The following is a 26,512-nucleotide window of genomic DNA, read 5'->3' as shown; positions in this document are numbered from 1 at the left end:
TGACCTGTTGAAGATGAGTTACATTTTCTGTTTCAATATCCTTTGTATGACAAACTGAGACAGTCTTTGTTTGAGAAAGCCCGGATGAAGAATCCAAACTTATTTTGGATGTCTGAGCCGGTTGTGTTGGTTTTTTAAGGAAGAGATCTATGTCCTTGCTAGATTCATTGAGAAAGCCTGGACACTGAGACAGAAAATATATCCACAGAGAACCATAAATTACTGTTTATTGTTTTTTCTTGGAAGCTTGTCTGTTTTTTGTTGTTGTTTTTTTCTCCTTTCTTTTCTTTTAAGATGAGACGCTAGCCAGTCTTTGTATGTACTTAAAGCTTAGTGTCTTACAAACCTATGTGGACTGGGCACAGAAAATGTGCATGACACTTAAATTGTTATTCTATTTTATATATAAACCCTAAATTGTATATAGTATATGCATATTTTTATTTTTATTCCATCATACCCGTTTGTTTTGTTTTGTACCTTTTGTGTCTGCACCTGACACCATGTAAGGTTACTGCTCTTGGCAATAAAAACATTTCTGATTTCTGAAATAAACAAATCAAATCAAATAAAAACATTTTTTGGGGATATGACTAATCAAATACCGAATCTTTAATACTTCTTCTTCTTTACATTGACCCCACCACAGTAAAACATCAAGAGGGGATTGCGTTTGAATGAAGACTTTTATTGTGAAAGACCAAGAGCGAACCACCACCGGAAGTGTTTGTGGTTATTCCTTGAGCTCACGCTGCCGCTACAACCGACCGACCGCGCTGTGGCTCGGCTAGCAGCAGGCAAGCGAGGAGGAAGATGCTAGACAGAAATGGCGGTGACGGCAAGGCGAGCAGCATGAAGTGCTGATGCATTACATGGATCGAAACACACGACTGCGAGGACAAAGTTGGGAAAATGACAATGGCGTCGAAGTAGGACACCGTCTGTAACTGTCATTACAAAACCTACAACACCTTTCCCGGGAGAGTTTTCATCTTGTCCAGCGGAGAAGAGAGAGAAACGAACGGGGAGCATGGCTTCTCACAGCAACCAGGTAGCTAAGCTAACTGGCTAACGTTAGCCTGCAAACAACTGCTGCTCCACGCGCCGTGTTAACATTAAATATACACACCCACGGCCGCCCCGCACGCACACAACACCCACACCCGAAGTAGTGCCATACTGTAGTAGCAATCTAAACAGGTGCGTGTTGTTATTTGAAACATCTGGCTTGTCGTGTCATTGAAAGTAAGTACTGAAAAGTGCTTGCTAATGCCCCCACCCCCCTCTTCCCCCCTAAGCCTCATTGATACACCACCAGCATGGTAGCTAACAGGCCCTAGGTCTGTCCATTCAAATGAACCAGCGGCACTTTGCGCTACAGTTTTTGGGGGCATGACAGCAGCGTGTAGCGAAACGACACGAAAGCGTCCTCGATCTCAGGTCTGCGACGCTTTGGTGTCAAATCCCACAAGTGTCATGTGGTATTTCCCACAGTAAAGTGACACTGAAAACTGCTGCGTGTATGCATGGCATGGCCCACCTGCTCTGTTCAGCGACAGGCCCCTTTTTTTTCTCCCTCAGCGCATATTTTCATAACTGGAAATACCTCCTGATGGGGGTTTATTTGTGGGCTTTTTGGGGAGCACAGCGACGGTTTTGTTGAATGTTTTGCATGTGATGGTTTTTCACCGTTTCTTAGCACCGTATCAATCCGCTGCTGCTCGCTTAGCTGCTAGCAAGCTAACGGCTTTTGCTCAGGTGGTGTGTGGGGTATCCTACTTTGCAGTCAGTCAGTCCGCTAGCTGGTTAGCTAAATGGAAATGCGACAGTGTGTGTGGGGCCTTCGTTCATAGAGGAGATTTATTTGATATGGAAACAATTTGAAACACGTTTTGAGCCTGCACGGTTGTCCGGGGGCAGGTGTGCGGTCACGCCGCCGGTGTCCGCCTGACATAGACCGCGGGTGATTTAGCACGTTTGGTGTTATCTCCAGAGGAAGGTAGCTGTCATGTGGGAAGGCCCATTTTGAAGTCTAGGTAGGTGTGCATGCAGAGACATGCCAGCCTCTGAAGTTTCTCGTGGATGACTGAGTCTAAGTTGAATTTGTGAGTAAAAATAAATAAATAAATACCTGGTGGAATAAAATTAGGCTCACTATAGAGACACATGTGTTATCGGGTTCAACAGTTCAAGAAACGGTTAAGGAGTCGGACCATAGAAAGAGAAAACCTCACAAAAGACTTAATTCTGCATGCTTTCACACTTCTGGCTATAAACGTGAGTGTTTCTATTGGCAAAGTGAAAGCTGAAATGGAAAAGCTCTGTTGGCTATATTTACCTCCACAAATGAATGATAACACACGGTCCAAGTGATATTGATAATCCTATCATGATGGAGCATTTGCTGTTGGACAATTGTTGGCATTTGTGAATGAATAGCATGACTCAGAAAGGTTTGTACACAGCCAAATTTAAGTTCTGACAAGAGTTCAACATCGTTGACAGTTGTCCAGTTTTCTCGGGCAACCAGATTTGGATCCCTATCAACTATTTCGTTTGGTTTGGTTTGGTTGGCAACTGTTTGTCCTGTGCAACAAAAACTCCTGATGGCTCACCCTCTGTGTAAAATCCTCTGTGCAGACTAATTCAAGTGTTGCTGTCTTATTGATTTATTCTGTGAGAAATTGCTAAGAGAGTGGAGTAAAAAAAAAGCCACAGCACAGTAGCTCAACTGAAAGTAACCAAATCCCAAGGAAAGTAAACTTGTTAAACAGGTGGGGTAGCCAAATTATCAGAGGGAGAACAAAACACCTGGATGGCATCAACTTAGCAAAACAGGTCATTCTGGAAATTCTTATCAATACTCCTGTGTAGGTCCACCTACACATGAATAGCTTTAAACTGGCATTTTACTAATTTTAGTTTATCGTGTTAAATCTTGCTAATGTGCCATTTAAAAGCAGCATTTCAACCTTTTTTTGTATGATTGGTAAATCTGAGCCAGTGTGTGTGATGACCGTGCATTAAAACAATTACAAGATTGCAGGAACATGAATTGAAATTATACATTTAGTGCAGTTAAAAATGTGTCCATATAACTTCAGAAAAAATGGCTGCTGTGTTATGTGCGTTGTTGAAGAGGGTCTCGTGGGTATGTTCTGGGTGTAACTATTAATTAAATCAATCACCTTTCCATCTCCAATTCCCTATGAAATCCAGATGGGGTTCCACTTAGGTGGATTTCTATTATAATGGCACATTTGTGGCAAGTTGATTACATATTGTAACTGACCAGTGAGCCCAGTCCAGACACACACGCAGCATGCTGTGTGCCCTCAGGAGCAACAAACGGCTGAGCGAATCAATGTGCCGCGCACCGCTGTACAAAAAAGCAACGATTCAAATCACAACTTTAGACATCTATTTATTCCTAGTAAGGAAGCAAGAGCCTTTCTCTGCTTCATTTGTGTCTAAGACGCATCCATGACACATGGCAACGTTGTGCAACCTACAATATGCCAGAGGGCTTTGAACTTATGAGCGGCGCTATATTGCAATATGCTAACTGACTTATCTAAACATCTGAAGTGCGTTTTCAGCACATTCTGCTTGTGCATAACAGAGCATATGTGAGTTGTGCTCCCAAAATGACAGTGAAATGCTACAACATGGTCTTAGGACCAGGAATCAGTTTGTCAATCACGCAATCACTTTCCATTGCCTCAAGATAGCAAAGCAGCTGACCACACCTCATTTTAAGACCAACACACCCATGGGCGCTTCTGTATTTTAATCTAAACAGCATGGGCAGTGGAGGGAAAAATGACAGCTGTGATGGTCTGAAACTAGTGAAGACAGTTGCGTTGCACTTTGCGCCTGGTGTAAGGTAGGGCTCCGTCTGTGTTTAGTCTCTTCACCAATTCATGAAAAATCCAACATCCATGCAGAAATGTCCGTCACAAGATTAAGACTCATCAATTTACCTCAGGCGTTTGCTATAAATTACATTTGCTGCCTGTGTTACTACAACATCTTATAGATTATATGCGCCTCCATTCGATGTCTTAAAAACACAAAGTCACATCTGCATTACACGGCAGCTGTCATAACTCTCTTGCCCAAGACAAATTTCCCCTGGTGGGACAAATAATGTTTATTTGATTTGATTTGCATTAAGGTGACGTGTAATAATCTGAAAATGGCAGCTGTAGTTTACCTATTTCAACTCGTCAAACTAGTAAAGCAATGTAAACGTGGAGCTTCCTCCTGTGAGAATGCACTCTGATGCTTGCCCAACATAGATCTACAGTCTAGAGATTCAAAATGCAGTTTCAAAATAAACCGCAACACAAAGCTGTCTTTCTTGTAATAAGTCATCTGATAGACTGGCATGGCTCTTGAGCACTTTTGCAACTTAACCTGTCATTGCAACATCCTCTTTTATTTTTCATTGTCTATTTTTAGTTAAACCCAGTGTTCCGCCAAAGCATAAATCTGTGAGTGGGATAGTAATCCTCACCACTCCTCCTGGGAAAAACTACAGTGTAAGCACAAACAAATCAGTCTATCATCCAAATTGCCTGAAATTTTCTGCATAGTCATTTCAAGTGCACACAGAATGTAAATGCAGCAGAAACGAAGTCACAAATTCACTGGGATTATTTCACTCCACTTGTCACGCTCCCTTTTACAAATCTGGTAGATCAATTTTCAATTCCCCACTTTCCCAACACACATTGGCAACAAGATTTAGGTACAAGTCATAATGCCCTTTCAGATTAGCATGTCACCACGCTCACACTAACAGGCTGAAAGTTAAAATTTTGTCTTTCCATCTGTTAGCATGCTAAGAGGCTAAATGTTAGCATGCTGCTGTTAGTCACCAAATTGAGGCTAAAAATAGGATTTAAGCACGTTCGTTAATTCATCGCTTAGTTTTCTGATTGGATTCTAAATAATTATTTTTGAAAAGTGAACATTATAACCATCATAATGTGCTAGACTGTATTAGTTTGAGCTAGGTGTTCAGTGGCAGTTCATTGTTTGTAGTAATTAATGAGGAATAGCGAGGGTTTGATTACAGAGAACCGCATAAAGGGGGTTTGCCCAGTCAGTGTAATTTGTACATAAGGGCACTGATTGTCCTCTTGATAATTAATATCAGGAGGGATGAAGTGAAACCGTCACGCCAATAGCATCCTTTTAAAACCCCAAAGCCTAGTAGACATCCAAATGTTGAAATCATTGAAACTGGTTGTTTTGTGGCCTTTTGATAATCTTATTAATAATATTGTGCCACATTGTTGAAATTGTTCAGTTCATTTTGTTTCATAACATGATTTGAAGCAGAATTAAAAAAAAAAAAATCCCTTCTTTAGGACTTATATTGGTCAGTGTTTCATGCTTTGTGATTATTGTGTCACTGTTATTTACTACACCACACTAATATGCAGTCACAGACATGCCAGAGATTCATTGAAAACTGGTCTGACTCCGACCTTATATGTAGTGGTGCAGCAGCATTTCTATGCTCAGCCAAGTTGTCCATTAATAACATTGCATACCAATTTAAGAGAACAAGCACACTAGTACTCTCTGTGTCCCTTGTTATGGTTAGTGTTGACAGATTGTCTGAGTAGCACTCATTTATTTGATGGTTTAACAGGTATGTGAGGGATTTAAAAATCCATACACAGTTGTAATTTGTGAATATTCGATGGGGAACAAAAAAAAATCATCTTTCAGAGTTGTCTGGTCAGTTTGGGTATTTTTGAAGTACTCCAAGTTATGCATTAAAAAAAAAAAGAGTAATTGCATTGTGCATTGGTTGTGAACAACAACAGTGTTGTCAGGTGAAAAGATTGCTGAACTGGACTAAATGATCTCTGTTTTACACTTTGCTACATGTGGCCTTTTTGTGACCCTAGTTGGTTTTAGTGGTTTCATTGTGTTTTGGAGCGAGCTGCTGGTAGCACATTTTCATTTGACTATTTTTCAATAGCTCACATATCAACCTTTCCAAAAGAGGAAGTATCGATAATGATCATTTACACACCAGAATCAATCTTTTCTGCATATTTGCACTTGATACTCATGTGAGAGATTGTGTCTATGTAAATTAAGGCAGCATTAAATAACGTATACATCATATACTAATGCTGTTATGTCAAACTCATCCTATATCATTTGTGTGTGTGTGCATGCGTGCGTATGTGGTGTCGTCACTAAACTGTGTTGAAATCATACAGATGGCTAATTTGTTGTAATCCTCAGTCCAAACGAACAGCAAGGGAAGCTTAGTGCGGTACGTGTGGCACGCCTGCAGAAAGAAGCAAAGGGACATTCTTTCTGTTGTGATTGTATTAGCCATCCTGAGGCCATTGGATTATGGCTGGCTGTTTGTCGCTTGTAGTGCCATTTCAGCAATGTGGGCCCTCGTGTGGGGCCTCGTTTGCAAAGAGTTACATATGCTTGAGCTGCACTTTCTTTTCTCTATGCCACCCCTTTCACGTCCCACTGTTTATTGCGCTGAGAGGATTAACGGCGTGGCTAGTGAGTTCATGTCACCTTTTCTCAGTGGCTTTGTGTTTTCAATGCTCATGTGGACACTTAGGTTGCGCAGTGGGGTGTTTCCCCTGGAGCTCTAAGGGTCATCGGTCAGGGCTGCAGCACAACTAAAGCCGATATGATATGAAAACAGAAAAAGCATGATATCATTGATTTAATTTTTTTAGCAGTAAAAAACTATGCACCAAATAAATAAATCCATGGAATAATGGGACACTGGTTTAGAACAATATTGCATCATGCTACCTAGTAATTTAATTAACTTCTGTGAGAACATCTGTGCAATTCTTCCTCTCTACCCTGCTATTAATTATTACACCAATACCTCTTGGTAATCGGTTTGTTGGTAATTCAATTTATCCACACAAACAACTGTGAGAGCAAATTCACTTCTCTTGGAAGAAGTTTTTGATTAACCTAATGGATATGAGGCACTTACCTCCTCAGTCCATAGCGATGGTGGGGAATAATCCACCACATGCTAATTAATTTGTTGTTTCAGGTTCATCTTGGTCACTGAATGTATTTATGATCTTTACACCTGAGTGACATTTTCATAGTTTGTGACTCTGAGTAACTGGATAACAGGGTTAAAGTTAATCATTCAGGAAAACAACAACAATTGGTAATAAGTGCATGACTGAGAGCCTTCAAGTTGATTTTCAGGTCATTTTGAGGCTGTGGTTTATTGTACAATTGGAAGCAATAAATTTATCTCTGAGGATTACAGCACTGCGCAAGCGATAAATCACAAGTGTCGTTATCTTAAATGACTCATCATTTAATTATTGACCTAACGGTTAATAGTCCAGCGCTGAGGTAAAATTGTATTGTTAACATTGTTGATACTGTGATACTAAACAGAACTCCAAAACCCCAAATAATGAGTCTTTATAATATGAATTTTAGAAATGCAGGCACAAGTGAGTCACTCATTAATGACATTGACAAACACAGTGATGATATGATTTAGATCGGCCGTGCTAAGTGGCCAACACTAAAGCCGCTGACTTGTTTCACAAGATGATTCATGTTTGAGGTTGACAAGGCAAATGTTTGCCTTCAGAGATTGTATGTTTCCTTCTCACTGTCCTTGACACCCTTAAAATAAGTCACACTTCCTGACATGTATTTATTGTAAAAGACCGTCCTGTGTTTACGAGGGCTGCTTTGACATTTGAGTATAATGTGCCCCCCCAAGAGCTGCAACAAGGCAGCCCCGCTGGCTTTGTTCAGCTCATCACTAAATATGTCCAGTTAGTTGGAGCCAAGACACTTGGTTACAGTATAATCTAACAACCACAGGGACCAGCTGTGTAAACATTGTCTGTCTGTGACTGAGTGTTGTTGGTGCCCCCCCCCCACACACACACACTCCCACTCTATCTCTGCTAAGACTTTGTTAACTGAGACTCCTCTCAGTGAGTATTCAGTGGCAGCCATAACATACACCTGCTTCTGTGTGTTTAAGGATGATGAAGGTGTTTGGTTTTCTGTGTTTTAACCTGTGTTTAAAAGCTGTAAATCCTTCCTCACTCACAGCCAGTCGTCCTGGAACCAGATCTGAGCTGTTTGTATTCATGGTTTATGTGTAACACGGCATGACTCATCGCTTTATGTGGTGCTTTACCTTTGCACATGTTAGCACTGTTGTCTTGGCCATGTAATGACTGACTGAAGTAAGAGCCCTTGCACCTAGACGTCCAATGACGGCATCTTTTTTTTCACTCAGTTTGGGTTACGGGGATAAAGGTCCTGTCCTTGAGTATCTACTTGGCTTTTGCTTTGATTTGTGGTATTGATGCATTATTCCATGCTTTAAGACTTTAGGGATGTGCCAGGTAATTCAGGATCAGTCTCCAAATATTGAATTTGCATCATAACAGGAAAGAATATGTGGGTTTTCTTCTTTCCTCAACTAATGGCTGTATTGATTTCTTCCCACAGTACATCTTCGGGGAATTCAGCCCTGATGAGATCAATCAGTTTTTTGTGACTCCACGATGTTATGTCGAGGTAAGAGGATTGATTATAAAGAAGCAGCAGTAAATGTTTTTACCTAAATAAATCATAACTACATGAAAAACCATGATGGTTGACCATCTTTTGGAAGTTTCTGTAAACTCTTCTTGGCCAACAGTCATATCTCCTCCCCCTGCCAATGATTTATCACTGTTTTACCATCTCTTCTTTTTTACACATTGATGTTTAGTTGTCTGAACAAAAATTGTGCTGTTTTCAGTGTTTCATTCTTTCTAATGTTGTTTTGTCTCCTCAGCTTCCTCCGTTCAATGACAAAGTCCCATGCGTCAGTCAGTCTTCTGGTATGTACATTTCCTTTACTCTAGATTGTTAGATGATTTATTTTTTTCAACTATTCATTCATAAGCATCAAAATACCCTCTCAGGAGCCGACCTTTAATGGTCTGAGTTGATATCTTTGTAGATATACAGAGCAGGTCTTTCTAATGTAAGTGTGAAGCCCAGGCTGAGTTGACCTGCCCAGACGGGAGATGCTTATCATATCATATCTTTTTTTGCAAATATTCATACAAACAGTTCTGTTAATATTGTTGATATTCAACACTTTATTATTTTAAGAAAACATTATTTCTTAAATCTTCGGCCACCAATTGAAAAATGTTATAACAGCCACCTTTCTTTGAAATGGTTCTCATTTGCACATTGACATTTGCCTTACCTTGATTTGTATTGATTATTCAGGAAGTTACTGCACTCCTGCTGTACCTTATATTATGGAATCTATGGGACTGCAGGTTTGCGGTGAGTTGAGGAGTCTGACACCCTGTGGCTTGACTAGCTGTTGTGCGTTTGCTGTAAAACTCAAAATCCAGGTTTCAAAAACTGGTGGCTTTCTAAACCTTGCGCCTGTATTCTTTCTCTTGCCTGTTGGTAAAATCTGTAGAGCTTTGCATGCTCAAGATACTGCTAAGTATCTTATCTTCTCTTGCATTTTCACCACTGCAGGGCTCCCAAGTTGAATTCGAATCGGATTTAATTTTTTTTTTTTTTTACAAGATTTAACAATCACAACTTATTTACCAGGGGCATAGTGATGGTATTATGTGGTTGCTAACGTGTGTGTACATATTTACCCCCTACACATTTACCCTTGCATATTTACGGTTTTATTGCTAAATGCATTTTACAGTCATGAAGTGTGATTTCAGTAACACTAACAGAGGATCTTCTAATCCCAGTAGAGGAAGTAACTGCTGTTTTCATACTGTCTTAACCCCTGCAGACCATCAGGGTTTACAGCCTGGGTGACCAGTCAACTGTGTCATCATGGAAAAACTTGAATGATTTCTCTGATTTGCACCTACTAATGTTTCCTGTTTGTTTACCTTTTCACTTTGCACCTCTCACTGCATAGTAATTTGCTCTTCAAGATGCCATGCAACACATCTTAACTAAATAATTAAGTGATAATTTCTTTTGTAATGATGACAGACATTTGTTTTTGTGCCTTCTTGTCCGGAATTGCTGAAGAGCAGTTCGTGACACTTGGGAAATAAAATTAAATTTGGGAAAAAATACCCGGGATGCATATTGATGTGCATCACTGTACAATCCATTATGGAAATATTCAGACAAGTCACACTTATTATAGAGTATATAAACTGCCTTTGGGGTATGGTTGATTATGTTTTATAATTCTAATGGATGACATTTGACACTAGATCTCATATCAGAAATTTAAAAAATACACCTTTATATTCCTAAAGAGGAATATTTGACAAAACTGTTGCTATATTTGAAGGTGGGTAGCACCATATAGGAAAACATAAGGTAGGCCTGTTTATGCTTTCTAGTGTGCTTTTGTTTTGTTTTGTTTGTACACTATATTGGTAAATAGGTAAATCTGTGTTAAGCTACCTTTTTATCAAGTGATTCTTACAGACTTTACTTAACTTACTTTTCCATTGATAGGTCACATGAAGATCCAAATTTTGACATTATTTTAAAAATAGGCACACCTTCGGGGAAAAAAAACAAAACAGAAAAAGCAGTGAGACACAAACTTCGCCACAGATAAATGTCAAATTTGAGTGCTTTTTCTTTTGTGCCAGTTTAGTCCAGTCTGTACAAAGCGACTGCTTATCTGATTTTTTTTGTTTTGTTTGTTTAATTAGTAGTATACAACATACACATTTATCGTGGCTTTCCAAATCTGGTCATTCGATGACTGCCCCCAACTTAAGAGGAAAAGAAGAACATGATCAGATGAGCAAGTCATCGCATTTCTAACCTACATTGTGCGCCCTGCCCAATTGGAAATGTTGAATCACCCCACTTCTGGGCTTCACATAAGCACAGAAAGAATGTGGTTCAGTCAAGCATAAACACAACAGTAGATGTTGAAGCTAAAAATAGGTCCAGCAGAATTTATTTCTTTTTATTGGTACATGTGATCCTGTCAGCGTGCTCCCACGACTCCTGTTGAGTGAAAGCTTATTTGTTCACAAATTAAGATTTCATACAAACCTCCCCAGCAGGGACTAAAAGTGTCACAGTGTCTGTTCTTCATGATTAGGATTTAGATTGTTTTCAAAGCAAAATTTTGTTTCTAATTTGTTTAAATGTCATCTGCAGCAGAAGACTATCAGCGCATTGAGTTTGGCGTTGACGAGGTGATGGATTCAAAGCCTGTCGGGCCGAACGATCCTTTGTACAAGGTGTCGAGCACCCTCAACCCCCAGGCTCCAGAGTTCATCCTCGGCTGCCAGTCGGCCTCCAAGGCCCAGCAGACGGCTCCTCCGGCGGCCGACGTCCCCGACGGATCCGACTTCAACTCGCTGGACGGCCCCGACTCGGAGGCCTCGGCCCTGGACAATCACCAGGCCTGCCAGGACATGGACGGACTCCCCGGCAGCCTGGGACAGCGAGAGAGGAAGAAAAAGAAAAAGCGGCCGCCCGGGTACTACAACTACCTGGACCCGTCGGCGGGCGGCGGCAACAACAGCAGCGGCGCGGCGGACGGGTCGCCTGTGACGGCACTGGTGAACGGACATGCGCTGGGTGGCCCGCACCACGGCGCCGAGGATGTGGACGGTAAGGTTTTGTCAGGGGCTGAACTTTCCACCCCTGGGCCTGTCTCCACGGCAACGTCGACGGCTGCCGTGGCCGCGGCCAAGTTTGCCCCCTCATCCACTGCCAATCAGAGGACTTGTGATAGCCCTGATGACTCTTCTTTGGACTTAACAAGTGGAGCTGCCTCTTTATCAGACGGCAATAATGCAACTTCCTCCTCTTCATCCTCCTCTCAAAGCAGAGGGATGACAGAGGGACCGAGGACTGCAGATCAGCAGCCAGACCATTTGGCTCCACAGAGCCCCGAACTTTCAGATACCACCCCCCACAGCCCCCGCTCCAAATCGCCTCTCCCTGCTTCAGCTGCTGCGGCCACCCCCTCCGTCGCCACTTCCATTACGACTACTGAACTGGAGGGACAGGAGGTAGCGGACAGCGGGGTGGCCAACGGGGTAGCAGAACGTGAAACTCCCATTAGTGCAGACGGACACAAAGAAGACTGTGAGAGCGGGGAGCACACTCCGCAGGCCTCCCCAGACACTGCTGCCCAGCCGGCGGCGGCGGCGGCAGTGGCGGAGCAGGGCCAATCGGCGGCGACTCCAGCTGCACCCACTGCCAACCTCCCCAAGTCCTGGGCTAGCCTCTTCCACAATTCAAAGCCTCTGCCTGGGGGCCCTCAGGCCTTTGTGGAGGTAAAGAATGTGGTGGAGGTTGTTTCTCCCTCACCCGCTTCACCAGAGCAGCCTGAGAAAGTTGGGGAGGTCAGAGACGGCCCTGTCCATGTATCAGAGGATCCAATGGCCCCTAAACTTGCAGGTATAATATGAAGAAGCTTAGAAATAACCCACCGTACCTCCTTTTGTTGTTTCAGCTTTAAATGTTTTGCTGCAAGAGAAAAATGTGCACTACTGCTGAATTTACATCCCCATCCACTTGGTGGCAATGTTGAGACAATTGTACTGTTTCTGCTTCTTGTACTCCTTCATGGGTGAACAGTTTTTTAATATTTTGGTGTTTGGGAAAAGTGATCTACTTTATAATCTGCTGCTCATAATCTTCATATTTTTTAAAAGTGTAGCCTATATTAAATCAGAGCAGCTCAGTAGCACCTTGCTACTGTGATAGGTCACACAAATGTTGCTTTCATGTTCAGGAAAATTCAAGAAATGAACACTAGATGGTGGTACTACATCCAGAATAGGTGCCACATAGTAAGTCATCAGTCTCATTTGTGTAACCCCCTTTATCTCATTACCCAACACATTAGTAGGCAGGGAATACCTTGCAACACTCAGGACTCTCTAGTGAGACAAGATTGTTCTCCCCAGACGCCTTGAAGCGAACGGCCTCTTGTTCTCATTTTGTCAGGATTCTGTTATTATCTTGTCGTCACATCCTTCTTTGTGCAGCAAACCAATCTATCAGTCAAGTTCACATATTTTTCATAATTGCGAATTTGGAAGACATTAACCAATCGGACGTTAAACTACACACAAGCACAACACAAACTGTTACAGTTGTTATTTAAAGATGAATTCGACAAGTGAACCCACATTATTTCAACCAAAAGATGTGAGTAGGTTTACCCTGAGACATTTCATTGATCGGGTCAGGGAAGAAAATAAACTGAGGCCAGACTATTGTGGTTTGGCTTCAGAGGAGTCAGTGTTGCACAGTTTAGTCTGGACTGGGATCACTTCTGGGTTTGATTTATTTAAGAACCTGCAAACAAAGAGAAGATGCAAAGTATTTAGTTATGCCAAGTCACTTTGAACTGTGTCTGATCCATTGTGTCTCTTAAAAAGCAGTTTGCACTTGTTGAGATTTGTTTGTTTAGATAGACTGTGCAGGATGTATGTACATGTTGGGGTTGTTATACTGTTGTTCTCTCACAAGGGTTTGGTAAGTTACCACAGACCTCACTTGTTTCTCTCCACCCAAACGCTGTGATTTGACTTCTGCTTTGAACACAGTCCTGTTTAGTCAAATGTGCAGACTTTGAGCTCATAGTTTCTTTACTTAGGGTGTCAATTTAATAATTCAAAGTTTTCTTTGTTCTGCAACAGTGTGTTCACTTTTGAGATGACAATTTTACTTCTGCATATTTATAAACCCAAAAAATCTTGCAGCCGTATTTTATCTGCAGAACATGACGACCATCAGCTCCAGTGTCTGAATCGTTGGGTATTTACATTTACTCAGAAGTACAAGTGGGTCACATTGACCCTTTTAGAGAGTTGTATTGTGTTTTTTGTTTTCTGTGGGAGTACTGTGCAGCTTAGTGAGGCTATATACTGTTAATGGCAAAGTGATGAAGACGTTTGTCGCGCCTTTGCTGTTAATACAGTTTAATACACTGTTAAGATAGTTTTAAACATAACTGGCCAATTTATTTTCTTTAAATTTAAAAACTTGAATGTGCCTCAGGTCTTAGCATTGCATCGAGGTTTACATGAGCCATCCAGTCACAGGTTTGTAAAACTGTAGATCTAGAGAACGAGCAGATTTCCTACATCCGTGTGTCTGTGTGTTCCCTGTGCATGTAAAATGACACAGTAAAGAGGTTTGTAATAGTTGGCACAACACAGCCTCATGTAAGTCTCATGTATGTCTTTGTCCTACAGGATAAATTGTTGTCTGTCAGTATGACCCACTGTCACTGCTCAGGTTAAATGTTTATTATTTGTTTTGCTCTTTCCTGTTGAACTGTGTGGCCACAGGATCTGGACTAGCTTGTTCTGACCAATCCTCATCTTTCTGTGAAGCAGTATTTGAATTATTCAGGCAAATTTTAGTGCAGTCTACGTGTAGAAGAATAAGACTGTACTCATTGATGATCCATTGATATTGCCAATGTATAAATGTCATTGTTCTTGCAGTCACAGCTACACAGATGGTTTTGGTTTATTTTAATTTATAACTCAGTTGTGTCAATGTCCACGTTACCATGGGAGCTGTGTGTTTGAATGACAGTCTCCCTTCCTAGGCGTGGTAAAGCAAGTTCTCGCTCTTACTCCGACAGCTTCTTGTGCTCTTGTCACAAGACGCAGGAGCAGGAGAAGAAACATTTGTCCTTTTCAAATGGAAATGTATGTTGTGTGTGTATCTGTATTGTAACGTTTAACGTCTGATGTTATCCACACAAGATTGTACTGATGTGGCTTTTGATTGTTTGTTTGTTGAAGTAGTTAGTGGGCTGTGTGTTTATGAACATTGTGTCTGTTTTGAATCCCCAGAACTTATTGAGAATGTGAAGTTGATACATAAACCAGTGTCTTTGCAGCCGAGAGGACTGATCAACAAGGGAAACTGGTGCTATATCAACGCTGTATCCTTTCACTCGCATATTTACACCTGCTTTATTTAACCTCTCTGACGTGTGTGCAAAAAAATTCTGTGGTAAGCTGTTGGAAGCTGAAGTGTGAAGAGTCGACGCTTTTCTCTTTTGCTCCTCTTGTTTTATATCACAGGAAATTAGACAGCACCAGGCAACAGGAAATCATAACTGGCCCTTTTTTCTGACATTGTACAGACAAAGACAATTGAGAAAATAATCTTCAATAGCAACTAATGGAAACGGGTGTTTTTTAGGTTGGATAAAACAAAAAACATACCAAAATCATGAGAGAATTCATTCAAGAACAAGAGATTCTAATCATGGGACTTATTTATGTGTTTGTATGTATTTAGAGAGATTAAAGCAGCCTGTCATTGCTTTTTCCACATGGTTTTTCATCCCTGACTCTCAGCACTCAGACCCTACAGGCCCTGATTGCATGCCCTCCCATGTATCACCTGATGAAGTCCATTCCTCTGCATAATGAAACACAGAGACCATGTACCTCCACACCCATGATAGACAACTTGTAAGTACCGTTTCTGCACGCCGATTTTACGTTACTAAAATGTGTTTTTTGTTGGAAATGTAACCATGGTTTCTCTCTCTGGCAGTGTAAGGCTGGTGAATGAGTTCAACAACATGCCTGTGCCATCAAAAGCCAAACAGCAAGGTACAATGTGACAGCGTGTTGACAATGCGACAAGAGATTTTGACACCATTTCCCTGTCGGCGCCACTGATGTTGTGAAATTTGCCTCCACAGCTGTTGGTGATAAGGTCATGAAAGACATTCGGCCTGGCGTACCCTTCGAGCCGACTTACATTTATAGACTCCTCACTCTCATCAAGTCAAGTCTCTCTGAGAAGGTAAGCTGTGCTGCCTCCGGAGCTCATGCATCACATTGAAAATAGACCAGTGCTGCAAGACATGCTTTTTTTTTTTAAATGATCACACTCCTGGAACAGACAGTGCTTGAAGGGAGTGTTCGTCTGTGTGCTTTTATTTTTTTGACAACTCACCTGAATAAAAGCAACTCATGCGGTAGACATGCTGAGTCAATTCTGATACAGTTTTAATGAATGAATTCCCCGTCTGTGTTTACTTCAGTGAATGACTGCATACGCACATTCATGTCTAAATGCACTGTTTTTTAATTTGACATTTTTTTTATGGAGTGTTTTAATTGGTGTTTACGTCCTTGTGCTTTTACTCACAGGGCCGACAAGAGGATGCAGAGGAGTATCTTGGCTTCACTCTCAATGGATTGCACGAAGAGATGCTGGCATTGAAAAAACTAATCTTGCCTCAGGAAGAGAGTAAGCATTTTTTTTTCTTTTTCTTTTTTTTTACTACTTCCAAATTAAATCTGTGTCAGAACATAAGATAAGGTCAGTGCAGGTATTGCTTCACTGATTTGATCTTTCTTGTATCATTTCCGTTCTGAATATAAGCTGAAGATGAATTATGTTACTTTTTGCATCATCAAACCAAAGTAAATGTGGAGTTTAAAGTTTTTGTGCGACTTCTTTTCAAAAATAATTTAGAAATCGGCAACCAGCTTGATAATCCAAACACTAGTATATTGGTTTTACTGAAGTGATGAAAATGGACAACCTGTGCAACTGGACTGGTGTGACTAGACAAACCCAATATTTCAGAGGGTCAGAAGTTTATGACAATGCTTCAGATTATTCTTACTAATGTAAAGCATAGATTCCAGTTTATAAAGAAACTTGAATCATCGTCCAGTGTAACCCCTTGATCAGTAGAAATGCCGTTGTCTTTACACTCATGAAGATATTCAGGAGAGGATAAAGCCACTTTGGTTATTTGACCTTTTTTTTAAAGTGTTTTTATCTTTCTTCACTTGACAGAAGCTCCCACGCCCAACGGGCCCGAGTCCCAGCCGGGTGTGGAGGAAGATGTTGCTGATAAGGAGGGGGAAGGCAGCGATGACGAGTGGGAGCAAGTTGGCCCCCGAAATAAGACCTCCATCACTCGCCAAGCCGACTTCATCCGCACACCCATCACTGACATCTTTGGTGGCCACATCAGGTGGGTTGACAGACGGTTGATCTTCTCAACCCGTCGGTGGGGAGGAATTGTAACGACTGCTGAATATATGGAGTGTTGTACTTACCGTAATTCATCAGAGATTACATCACACAGTTGTTGTTTTTTCTTTTTTGAGCCATTGGCGGTTATGGCTTCAGTTCCCTTTTAATACGCCAACGCCGGGGTAGGAATTGTTTTTGACTTTATGTGTGCGTCCTCGGTTAGTCATAAAGTTTTCAACCTCTCTTCATGGTCATCACAAATCGGTCTGCCACCAACTATCTTCTATTCAGCTTCTATTCACCAAACACCAGAGTCCTTCAGAATAACAGCCGCTGTGGTTTGATTGTGGTCAGGAGTCTCGACAGCAAGACATGGGGCACCCATCCACAAACAAAGGTCTTAGCTTTCAGACAAATTGGAAAGTTAAGAACCTGTGCGGGTGTAGCTTGCCTAAATAATATGTTCTATGAGGGTTCTGGTCTGGCACAATCCAGATCCACACTGGTTGCACAGTGTCTTAAAGGATTATTTTCTCAGAAACGGTTGCAACCAGAGAGAAATGGAATACAGGAGTGAATGTTTACAGAGGGTAATATGTACGCCCACTGAGCTTGGCTTTGACCCACGGACTTCTTCAGGCATTGGTCAAAGTAACTGGTTTGTGTTGTGGAATCACTGCAACAATTTGAAAATGATTTTTTTTTTTGCCTTTTGTTAACTCCTTCTAGTGACGACCAGCTGACATATTAGCTGTTAGTCCTTTCATTATGTGACGGGTCAAATGTTGCAGTCAGGATGAGCATGGAATGAAAAATAAAAATGGTTAAATCATTGCATGATTTCAGTATCGGGGCTACAGACTGAATTATCTTAAAACACTGTAGACAAATAACTGCAGCAAAGTAAGTAATGCAAAGTAATGGTGTCCACGTTACCATGGGAGCTGTGTGTTTCAATGACAGTCTCCCTTCCTAGGCGTGGTAAAGCAAGTTCTTGCTCTTACTCCTACAGCTTCTTGTGCTTTTGTCACAAGATGCAGGAGCAGGAGAAGAAACATTCATCTCTCTTCAAATGGAAATTTAAATTGTGTGTTTCATTAATGAATGTCCTTTGTGAAATAGTCTTAAGTGCCTTGAATGTAATTGCATTTCTAACTGGGTGTTTTGTTTCTGTGCCAGGTCGGTGGTGTACCAACAGAACTCTAAAGAGTCGGCCACTCTGCAGCCTTTCTTCACCCTGCAGCTGGACATCCAGTCAGAGAAGATCCGCACTGTCCAGGAGGCTCTAGAAACCTTGGTGGCACGGGAGTCGGTCCAGGGCTACACTTCTAAAACTAAGCAGGAGGTATGCAAGAGGAGCACTTAACAGGCTTTAAATGTCACACACATCACATTTCAAACTAGCAATCTAATATAAATCGCACAGTTTTTTCTGGATTACAAAGACTGTTGTTGTTGTCTTTGTTGAGTGCACAACTGAGGAAAGCACTTGAAAATGGTACAGAGAGTGAACATTAAGCTGGAACAAGTGGTGCAGGAAACATCTGCTCTACAGCTGTATAATGGGCACACACTTTGAAGTGTGTTTTTTGGTGACATAAACCTATCATTTGAGTCTTTATCATTTTTAGAGACGGATAAATTTGGTCTGACACTTGTCTTTTGTACTTTGAAGAGCCCCAAAATATAGTGATTGGTTAATAACTACTTCTAAAGGACTGAGCAAGCTCATCTATTTTCAACACAATATTACCTTTTGTTCTGTACTTGTCTTGTTCTCATCCCTGTGTTGTTTAGAAGAAATTTATGGGGTGTAACCCCAAGCCCTACACTTACAAATAAACTTTTATGGGTTCTTGAAAGTTTATCCAGGGAGGAAAAACACCACATTTTCATTTACTGTCACGGTACGTCCTCTGACTTCTCGTCTTTTTGTCCTCACTTTCAGATTGAAATCAGTCGGAGGGTGACTCTTGAAGAGCTGCCCCCTGTGCTGGTGCTCCATCTCAAGAGATTTGTTTTTGAGAAGACCGGGGGCTGCCAAAAACTGACCAAGAACATCGATTACCCTGTTGACCTGGAAATCAGCAAAGGTATCGACCCACACTCTTTATCTGTGGATCTCTATGGATTCAATTTACCTGCATTGGCCAGAGGCTCTGCAGCTTTTCACTGTTGCTAAATCACCACTGTATCACAGTATTGAGTGTGGACCTGTCAAGTGCATGTGTTTGCACGCATGCACATGTTGACACCACCCAGTCATGAGAGCCCATGTAACTTTAAGATGTGAACAAGATTCGGTTTCTGATTGAATGATAAAGCATTACATTATATAACATGCATCTGTTTCATTGTGTAGTAATTATGATCTAAGCAGTGGTTTTGAATTTCTTGGTCTAATCAGTGAATTTTCCCTAATTGTCATTTCCTTTCAGATCTCTTGTCCTCTGGAGTACGGAGCAAAGTTGTGAAAGGCCAAAGAACTTACAGGCTCTTTGCAGGTGTGGTTCGGTTTTGTTGTGTATTTACTTCAGGCACATTGTTACAGATGCTGCATTCACTCCCTCCACAACCAGAACAACTGTTAAGTGTATTTTAAGAGTGGATTATTTTTTATTTAGTTGGTAGAATCATTAAAACAATACGGTTTGTCAGCATCAGTCATTTTAGTTTAATTTCAGCATAGTGGGTCAATCGGATCATAGGACAAACTCCAGCGAACTTGAGATAATATAGAGTATGCCGCAATTCCCTAATGCCTTTCTTTCTGTCTCTCAACATTACAGTTGTCTATCACCACGGGAACAGCGCGACAGGCGGTCACTACACCACGGATGTCTTCCACATCGGTCTTAACGGCTGGCTGCGCATTGACGACCAGGCAGTGAAGGTCATCAACCAGTACCAGGTGGTGAAGCAGACTGCGGAGCGCACCGCCTACCTGCTGTACTACCGCCGCGTCGACCTGCTGTAGACACACACACACACGCGCACACACACACACCCACCACATGCAAGAATACCTGAATATATTGACAAACACACACAGCACACAACATGCTCAAAATGCACTCGTTGACAGTACAGTACATCTACACACCACACAAAACACACAGCAAACTAATGAACAGGAACACTGCCCAACTTGTTCTCTGCAAGATTTTCCTCTTCTTCCCTCCTGTCCCTGCTTTCCTGAGAACCAGCTTTTCCAACACCCTTTTTCCTTGTCTCTTTTTTCTTTTCGGAAGAAGAGTAACAAGCTGCATTCACAAAGATTTTCCCTGTGACTGCTCTTTTCTCTGTGCACCACTGCTGTTTTTTTTTGTTGTTTTTTTTCCTTTTCCTTTTTTGTTTTTACTTTTAAAGCAGCAAGGAAAGGACTGTTGAATAGACAGAGGTTGGGCTGAGGTTACTGGTTAGGACCTGAGACTCACCTGACTGAGCCCACAGCTCGGCTCAGATAGCAAACGGTGGACTCACTCACACAGGAAGAACTATCTACCACAGGCTGCAAGAGGACTGCGGGGGGTAATTTCTCTTGTTTGAATGACCTTTTTTAAGGAAACGACCCAGAAATATCAGTGTTTGCCTTTTTAGTAAAGGAGAACTGTTGGCCTAAAGAATTAGCCACAGTTTAAAAGCCTATTTGAATTTGCCCTCGTGCATTGAAAAGGCCCAGCACCAGCATTATCACAAGTCTCTCCTCCCAAGGCCAGATTGTCTTCTTCGCTACCACCACCAAGTCTCCTCCTCTTCCTCCATCTCCTCACTTTTACGATGCTTTTAAATCTCGGTACTTGAGCCATCAAAAAACAGGAAAACTAAAAGAAAAGGTGGTACATGGAATGGGAACTGAAAAGCTTCCTTGTTTGAGAGATCTTTGTTATGATATCTGGGTTTAGATTTAGAGAGACTATCTAAAAAAAAATATTAATGCGCTTTAGAATTTAATAACAAATAAGCTTCTGTGCACAAAGTATAAACTGATTGATTATGATATGACAGGCAAATGCATATTTTGCAAATATTTAGATTAAAATGTTAAAAAAAAAAAAGGAAAAAATACTAAAAATATAAAATTTAGCTGACTGAAAACTTGTTTGGGTCCTAAAAGACTGCGCTAGTTTTTAGACTCAGTTCTTGCACTGGAGAGATGGCAACCAATCAAGACAGATTCCACTGCAAAACCTGCCCTTGTTTACTTTGTACATTTCCTTCTCTATCCATTGTTTTTTTTTTTTTTCTTTGTGTCTTTTCTTGTCTAAAGGTTCCACCTGTGTATAGGTGGCTTATCAGTGTAGTTCTGAGCCACACCACCCCTCTTAACCCCCCAACTCAGCAGAAAGCGGGGGCTGCCTTAGGTTCAGTGTGTGACGTTTTTCCACTCAGTGTACGAGTCTAACCCTAATCTGGTGGCAACAGCAAGTCTAATGTCTTGACGAGTTAGGGGAATGTACCTGACACCTCTGTATTTTACTCTTTTGTGGCTCAGTGTTTCCTCCCAGTCGAGGGGAATAGGTGTGTTGAGGGGAAGTGGGACTACACCTGTGCTACGCTCTGCATAAACACCCCAGACATGCGCACAAAAGGAGATAGTGTTTGCTTTTGTTGATGATATTGATTTTTGGATCATTCATTGATTGTGATGATTTTTGTTTGAGTTACTAAAAGATGTTAGTTTTTTTTTCTTCTTTTTTTTTTTTTTTTCCTTTTTTTGTCATTGATCATTTATTGGATGTCCCCTTGCTCTCGCTCCCCTTCAGAAAAATATGCTTGCATTTGAATTGGTGTTTGAAAAGAAACTACACAGGCTAAAGCACAACAATGAATAAAATTGATCTAGTTCTTTGCTTGATATTTATTTCCATTTTGTCATTTTCTCGTTTCATAATTATTATTTTTTTGTTTTTGTTTTTTTGTGTTTTTTGTTTTCTGTTTTTACTCAAGACCCATTTCATTCCAACCACCAGTGCCACAACCTCAGTATCAACACAAAAAGAAATCAGCTCAAGTATTTCTACATGACTTAGGATTTTACACTTGGATTTGTATCCCAACAAAAAATCCTTTTCTCTTCGTCTCAAACGCACTTCACTTTCTCACGTGCACTTGTCCATCCGTTAAAAGCAACGAACACCGGCGAGAAGGCGGTTGTCCCCCACTTTAATGCTTCAGATCAAAGAGTGCAGTGTACAAACACTTATGTATTTTCAGAGCAGCACATGGAGTTAATTAATTTCATTTAAAATGTCCCTTACTTACTTATTTACATGTTCACAAAGACTGACTTGGTTCTGTCTTTGGATTTAAAATTATAAAGTAATAATTTTCAAAATTACATGAGATATAAATAATTTTATGCTTCTGTGTGATATATCAATGTGATGCATATTGACTCTTCTTGTGGGTTTCAAAGTCGGAAGCCTCTCCCAGATAAACCAAAGGAAAACATGGGCCCTCCTGCCTTTCCTTCAATTCAAACTTTATTTTGCCTTCTCCACCCGACGTCTTGTTGCCATGTCTCGTCACAACCCGCATCTCATTTCACACAGGAAACAGCATGCTGTTTAGACAGTCAATACATCTTAACAACGTTAATGATAGTTCAGCTGTGCTGCTGGCTTTGTAGTCATTTCAGCACGAATTGTGACAGTGTTGATTTGCATATTTTCTTTTCCTTTTTTTCTTTTCTTTTAAGAATGTGGAAGTTGGGACTTTGAGATGGACACCTTGAGCTTTCTGTTGTACAGTTTTATCTCAGTCTCTCATGGCTGGTCAGGAAATGTGCTGGTGAAATGCTTCAACAATGTCTCTCTTTTCAGTATGTGCTCCTAACACTATTGTCTGCTGGGAATTGTTAGGATAATGACCTAAAAACAAAATCTATTCTGTCTTTTAATTTTAAGCCTCCAGCATTATATTTTGTTTATTGTTCAAATAAAGGATTGTGCAAAAAGCAGTTTGCTAATGAGGTGTAGTCAGAAGACTACTGGGCTTTCTTATAATACAGTAAATACTGAAAACATCTGCAGTCTCTGGATCGTGGACTGGCCTACAGAACAATGTGCACAATAAACCAAAACAATCCATAGAGTCTTGGTGTACCACACGCTGTTAATTGGTCTCTTGTTCCTGTATGTCAACATATACTGTGTGTAGTATTTGTAGTGTGTCTCATCTCCCCCTCCTGTGGTCGAACTGGCTGCCTCTGTGCCCACAGTGCTCTCTTTAGGGCCGTGGCTGTTTGTTTTAATGGGAAGCAGACCCATCATTGAAAAATTTGCTATGTAAGGTTTTTCTGGCCTTTAGTATTCCTTACTATTTATTCCCTCTTCACTATAGCTCAGCCGTCCACCGAAATGTGGCTTCGCTCTCAAACTTACAATCAAGCTCAGTATTTTCCTTGTTAATGTCAGAAGGCAACTAGAGGAGTTCTTTCTTTTTTTACAGGCCCATAGCCCAAAGAGAAAATTACACGTTTGAACACCCACCGATAGACCACCTATACTCAGAAGTGTGTCCTGCCATTCTTAAAGAGTGACGGTCTATGTATGTTAGCCTGCTGCTCATGGGCCATTTTAAGACTTAAAGTGGTTTGTTGAAACTGTGTAGGACCTATTTTTTCAACACAAGCCAGTAATTTTAATGGTCATGGCAGTACAGGCACAGAACAAGAGTAACTATCCACAGAATCGGACTCTTGCTACTTTTTGTTTTTTTCTTTTTGTAATTTAAAGCACCAAGGATCAAAATAAGTCAGAGTGGGGATGAGTGACACAAAATTGAGGGCTCTCTTGGGACAACAGATTTAAACCACATGTGGAGGCAAATGAAATCAACAGGCCCTTGTTACAGCTGTATTTTGGCTTCACAAACTATGTCGAACTGTTCTAGTGGAGAGAAGACAACCATTAGCCCTGATACTGACACAAGCAGCAACCACCACAGCTCAATATTAAAACAAATGCAACGATAACGCCTGGATCACCAGATTTGCTAAACACAAGCAGTAATTCACATGAGATTGTGTCCTATTACACATTTTCATCTTGTATGGCTCACAACCACACATGTGACTTATCAATCTTATATCTTATATTTTGGAGTCAGAACTACTTCTCTAGTGTGATGCCACCATCATATGTGATTGAGAAGCAGTCAGATTGCTTTTGTAAAACAGACCACAGGTCATCTAATGGTTAAATTAATACAGTGCCCAAAACATATGGGAGTTATGCTGCCAATTATTTCCTTTGCTCTGTTTGAATCTTTCAGTTTAAAGTTATATTGAGACTTAAACAAGTGTTTTGAGCTGTTAAGCATCACACATGCAGGTGACTGGTCAGGTAGATACATTGTAAGATGTAACTAATAAGTGTAGGGTATAAAGGATTGGCTTTGGCACCTGTTTGCCATTCATGAGGTTACAAACCAATAAAAGTACAGAGATTCTTACATTTCACTAATCTGACCCGCTATCACAAATTGTACTCTGCAAACTGCAAATTGTTCTGCATTTCCTGTTAAATTATGACCCACACAGGTTTGTTTTTAAAATCAGCCTTGTACACCAGATGGTCTGCTCATCCATTCTCCCCCAGTTTTCCTCCTCCACATCTCATACTTGTGTCTTGTTTAGAGGTTCACCAGCGCTCCACATTTTCTAAGGAAAGTAAACATCGCAACCAGAGCTTCAAGGACCTCCACACGCCCCTGTCCAAATAAACCAGCTCTCAGTTTTGTGTATTGAGAGTAGTGGTGCCTGCGTGTGTGTGTGTAGTGGACGGTGGTTCCCCTTGAACTTTACAAAAAGAAAAAAAAAACTAGGGTTCCACCTGCTGAAGATTATATAATGTTAAAAAGTAAACAAGAAAAAGGGGATGTTTGAATTATGTAACCCCTCTGTTGTCTTCAACTGAGATTAATGTAGAGTTGTACGTTTCCAGTTTCCACTTGGTCTGGTCTGCTATGAATTATGTATCTGGGTTGATGCAGCCCAGTAATGAATAACACTTCTGAGAAGAAGCCCCTCGTCTCCTGGAGATTGGGATACAGACATCCCTCTGTGAGATAAATGATGACTGATGTTCATCACAAGGGACTGTCAGGATCTTGGAAAATAGAGATTGATGTTTTGTCATAAGACGATCTACAGAAAACATCAGTAGCCTAAGATGAGGGTTATGCAGAAAAGCCGTTAAATAAAATAACAGGTTTGTGTTTCAAAAAGTCTGAAGAAACAACACAATACAGGAGGCTCTCGGAGAACAAAAACATGGGTGACTGAAAGACAAAATGCTTGTTGGAGAGGGAATGACTTAATATATGTCAAGGCAACACACCAAACATTCACAATTTGATGCATAGAAAATATGGTATTAAGCTGAATTTACAGGTGTCACAACCGGCGGCATTCAACAAGATGTTTACACAAAGATAAAAAGAGTGAGTCTGGGAAGGCAGAGTACAAGTCCAATTTTAACTACTGAGGTCATAAAGAAGAAACAGTTAGTTGAATATCTATATTTATGATCTATTTAATACCTATAATAGCCACAGCGTCACTTGTGGTTTATGTTTGGAGTCATGATTTTGTAAAGGTGACAACAGCTGACTCCAACTCCACCAGGCTCTCACTGTGTTGCTGTGTAACTTCAGTCGCTGAAGGAGGAAATCTAATGTTCTCATAGTTTTTAAAAGAAAACGCCCCAGGTCTGAATAAGGCAACTGGATGGCTCTATAAATCATGTATTTAACCATTGGTTAATAGGCTACTGGAATTATTATTATTATTATTATTAAAAAAAGATATTACTTAAAGAATTGTTTAAGATCCTAAAAGCTATGCAGAGATAAGGGATGAGTTGTCTGACAAAGGATTGAAGGTGAAGTGGTGCCTTTTAGCTCAGAGAAGCCAAACACAGTGTTTCCAGATGGTTATCTTGGTACATGTACAGTAGATGGAGCCCGTCAGGCTGTGAGCTTGATCTTTAGGTTTTCTTTTCTTACATCTCAGAAATGTGATTTTCCTGCTAACATCTCACTCCAGACCGCAGTCATCCTCTCTAGCATCTCTGCAGGACATTTGGGAAAGAAAGCAGATGCATGATGGGCCAGACTTCCTGTTAAACATGTATTTTGACTGAGTGCAAAGCCCAAATAGGCAGAGTCGTTGTGGGAAGGAAATCTGTCTGAGGGTTCAGTTCAGCTGGCATTCCTCCTGAGTGACCGTGTTCTTGTAAATATCTGAAATCAAGCTCATGATGGAAGAAAATGTGAACTATGTGGGTCACAGCGCAGCAGCCGTCGGTCAGATCAGGAGGGAGATAGGACCTTGACACATGATGAACCCTGTGTGAGAGCAGGATCCCCTTTCTTTATTCTCTCTGCACCTGACCTCAGTGACATGAAGCATTTTAATAATGTTCACCCCTGAACTCTTCAACATGATGAGGGTTTTAACATTTCTGTAGTTTGTGGCGAAGAAATA

The 26,512-nt window shown here is 41.0% G+C and overlaps 1 protein-coding gene across 4 annotated transcripts; it reads left to right on the top strand.

Moving 5' to 3' along the window:
* Window positions 1–806: 806 nt before the first annotated feature.
* usp10 (ubiquitin specific peptidase 10) lies at window positions 807–21,877 on the top strand. 4 transcript variants are annotated; one of them, XM_085761431.1, is made up of 15 exons: window positions 807–1,051; window positions 8,515–8,583; window positions 8,846–8,891; window positions 9,292–9,351; window positions 11,188–12,438; window positions 14,859–14,950; window positions 15,379–15,488; window positions 15,574–15,632; window positions 15,725–15,828; window positions 16,179–16,278; window positions 16,837–17,017; window positions 18,199–18,364; window positions 18,968–19,112; window positions 19,458–19,523; window positions 19,809–21,877. In XM_085761431.1, the coding sequence occupies exons 1-15, from the start codon at window positions 1,031–1,033 to the stop codon at window positions 19,994–19,996; spliced, it is 2,658 nt and encodes an 885-aa protein (XP_085617557.1). In that variant the 5' UTR covers window positions 807–1,030; the 3' UTR covers window positions 19,997–21,877. The 4 variants fall into 4 exon arrangements, with proteins under 4 accessions (XP_085617557.1, XP_085617548.1, XP_085617573.1 ...); XM_085761422.1 differs by having other exon boundaries at window positions 11,185–12,438; XM_085761447.1 differs by lacking the exon at window positions 9,292–9,351.
* The last annotated feature ends 4,635 nt before the right edge of the window (window positions 21,878–26,512 follow it).

The sequence above is a fragment of the Trachurus japonicus genome, chromosome 3 (assembly GCF_045865225.1).
Source record: "Trachurus japonicus isolate A0001 chromosome 3, Traja_1.0".
Taxonomy (NCBI): domain Eukaryota; kingdom Metazoa; phylum Chordata; class Actinopteri; order Carangiformes; family Carangidae; genus Trachurus; species Trachurus japonicus.
Note: the sequence above shows the minus strand (reverse complement) of the source record. Positions and strands in the feature narration are given on the sequence as shown.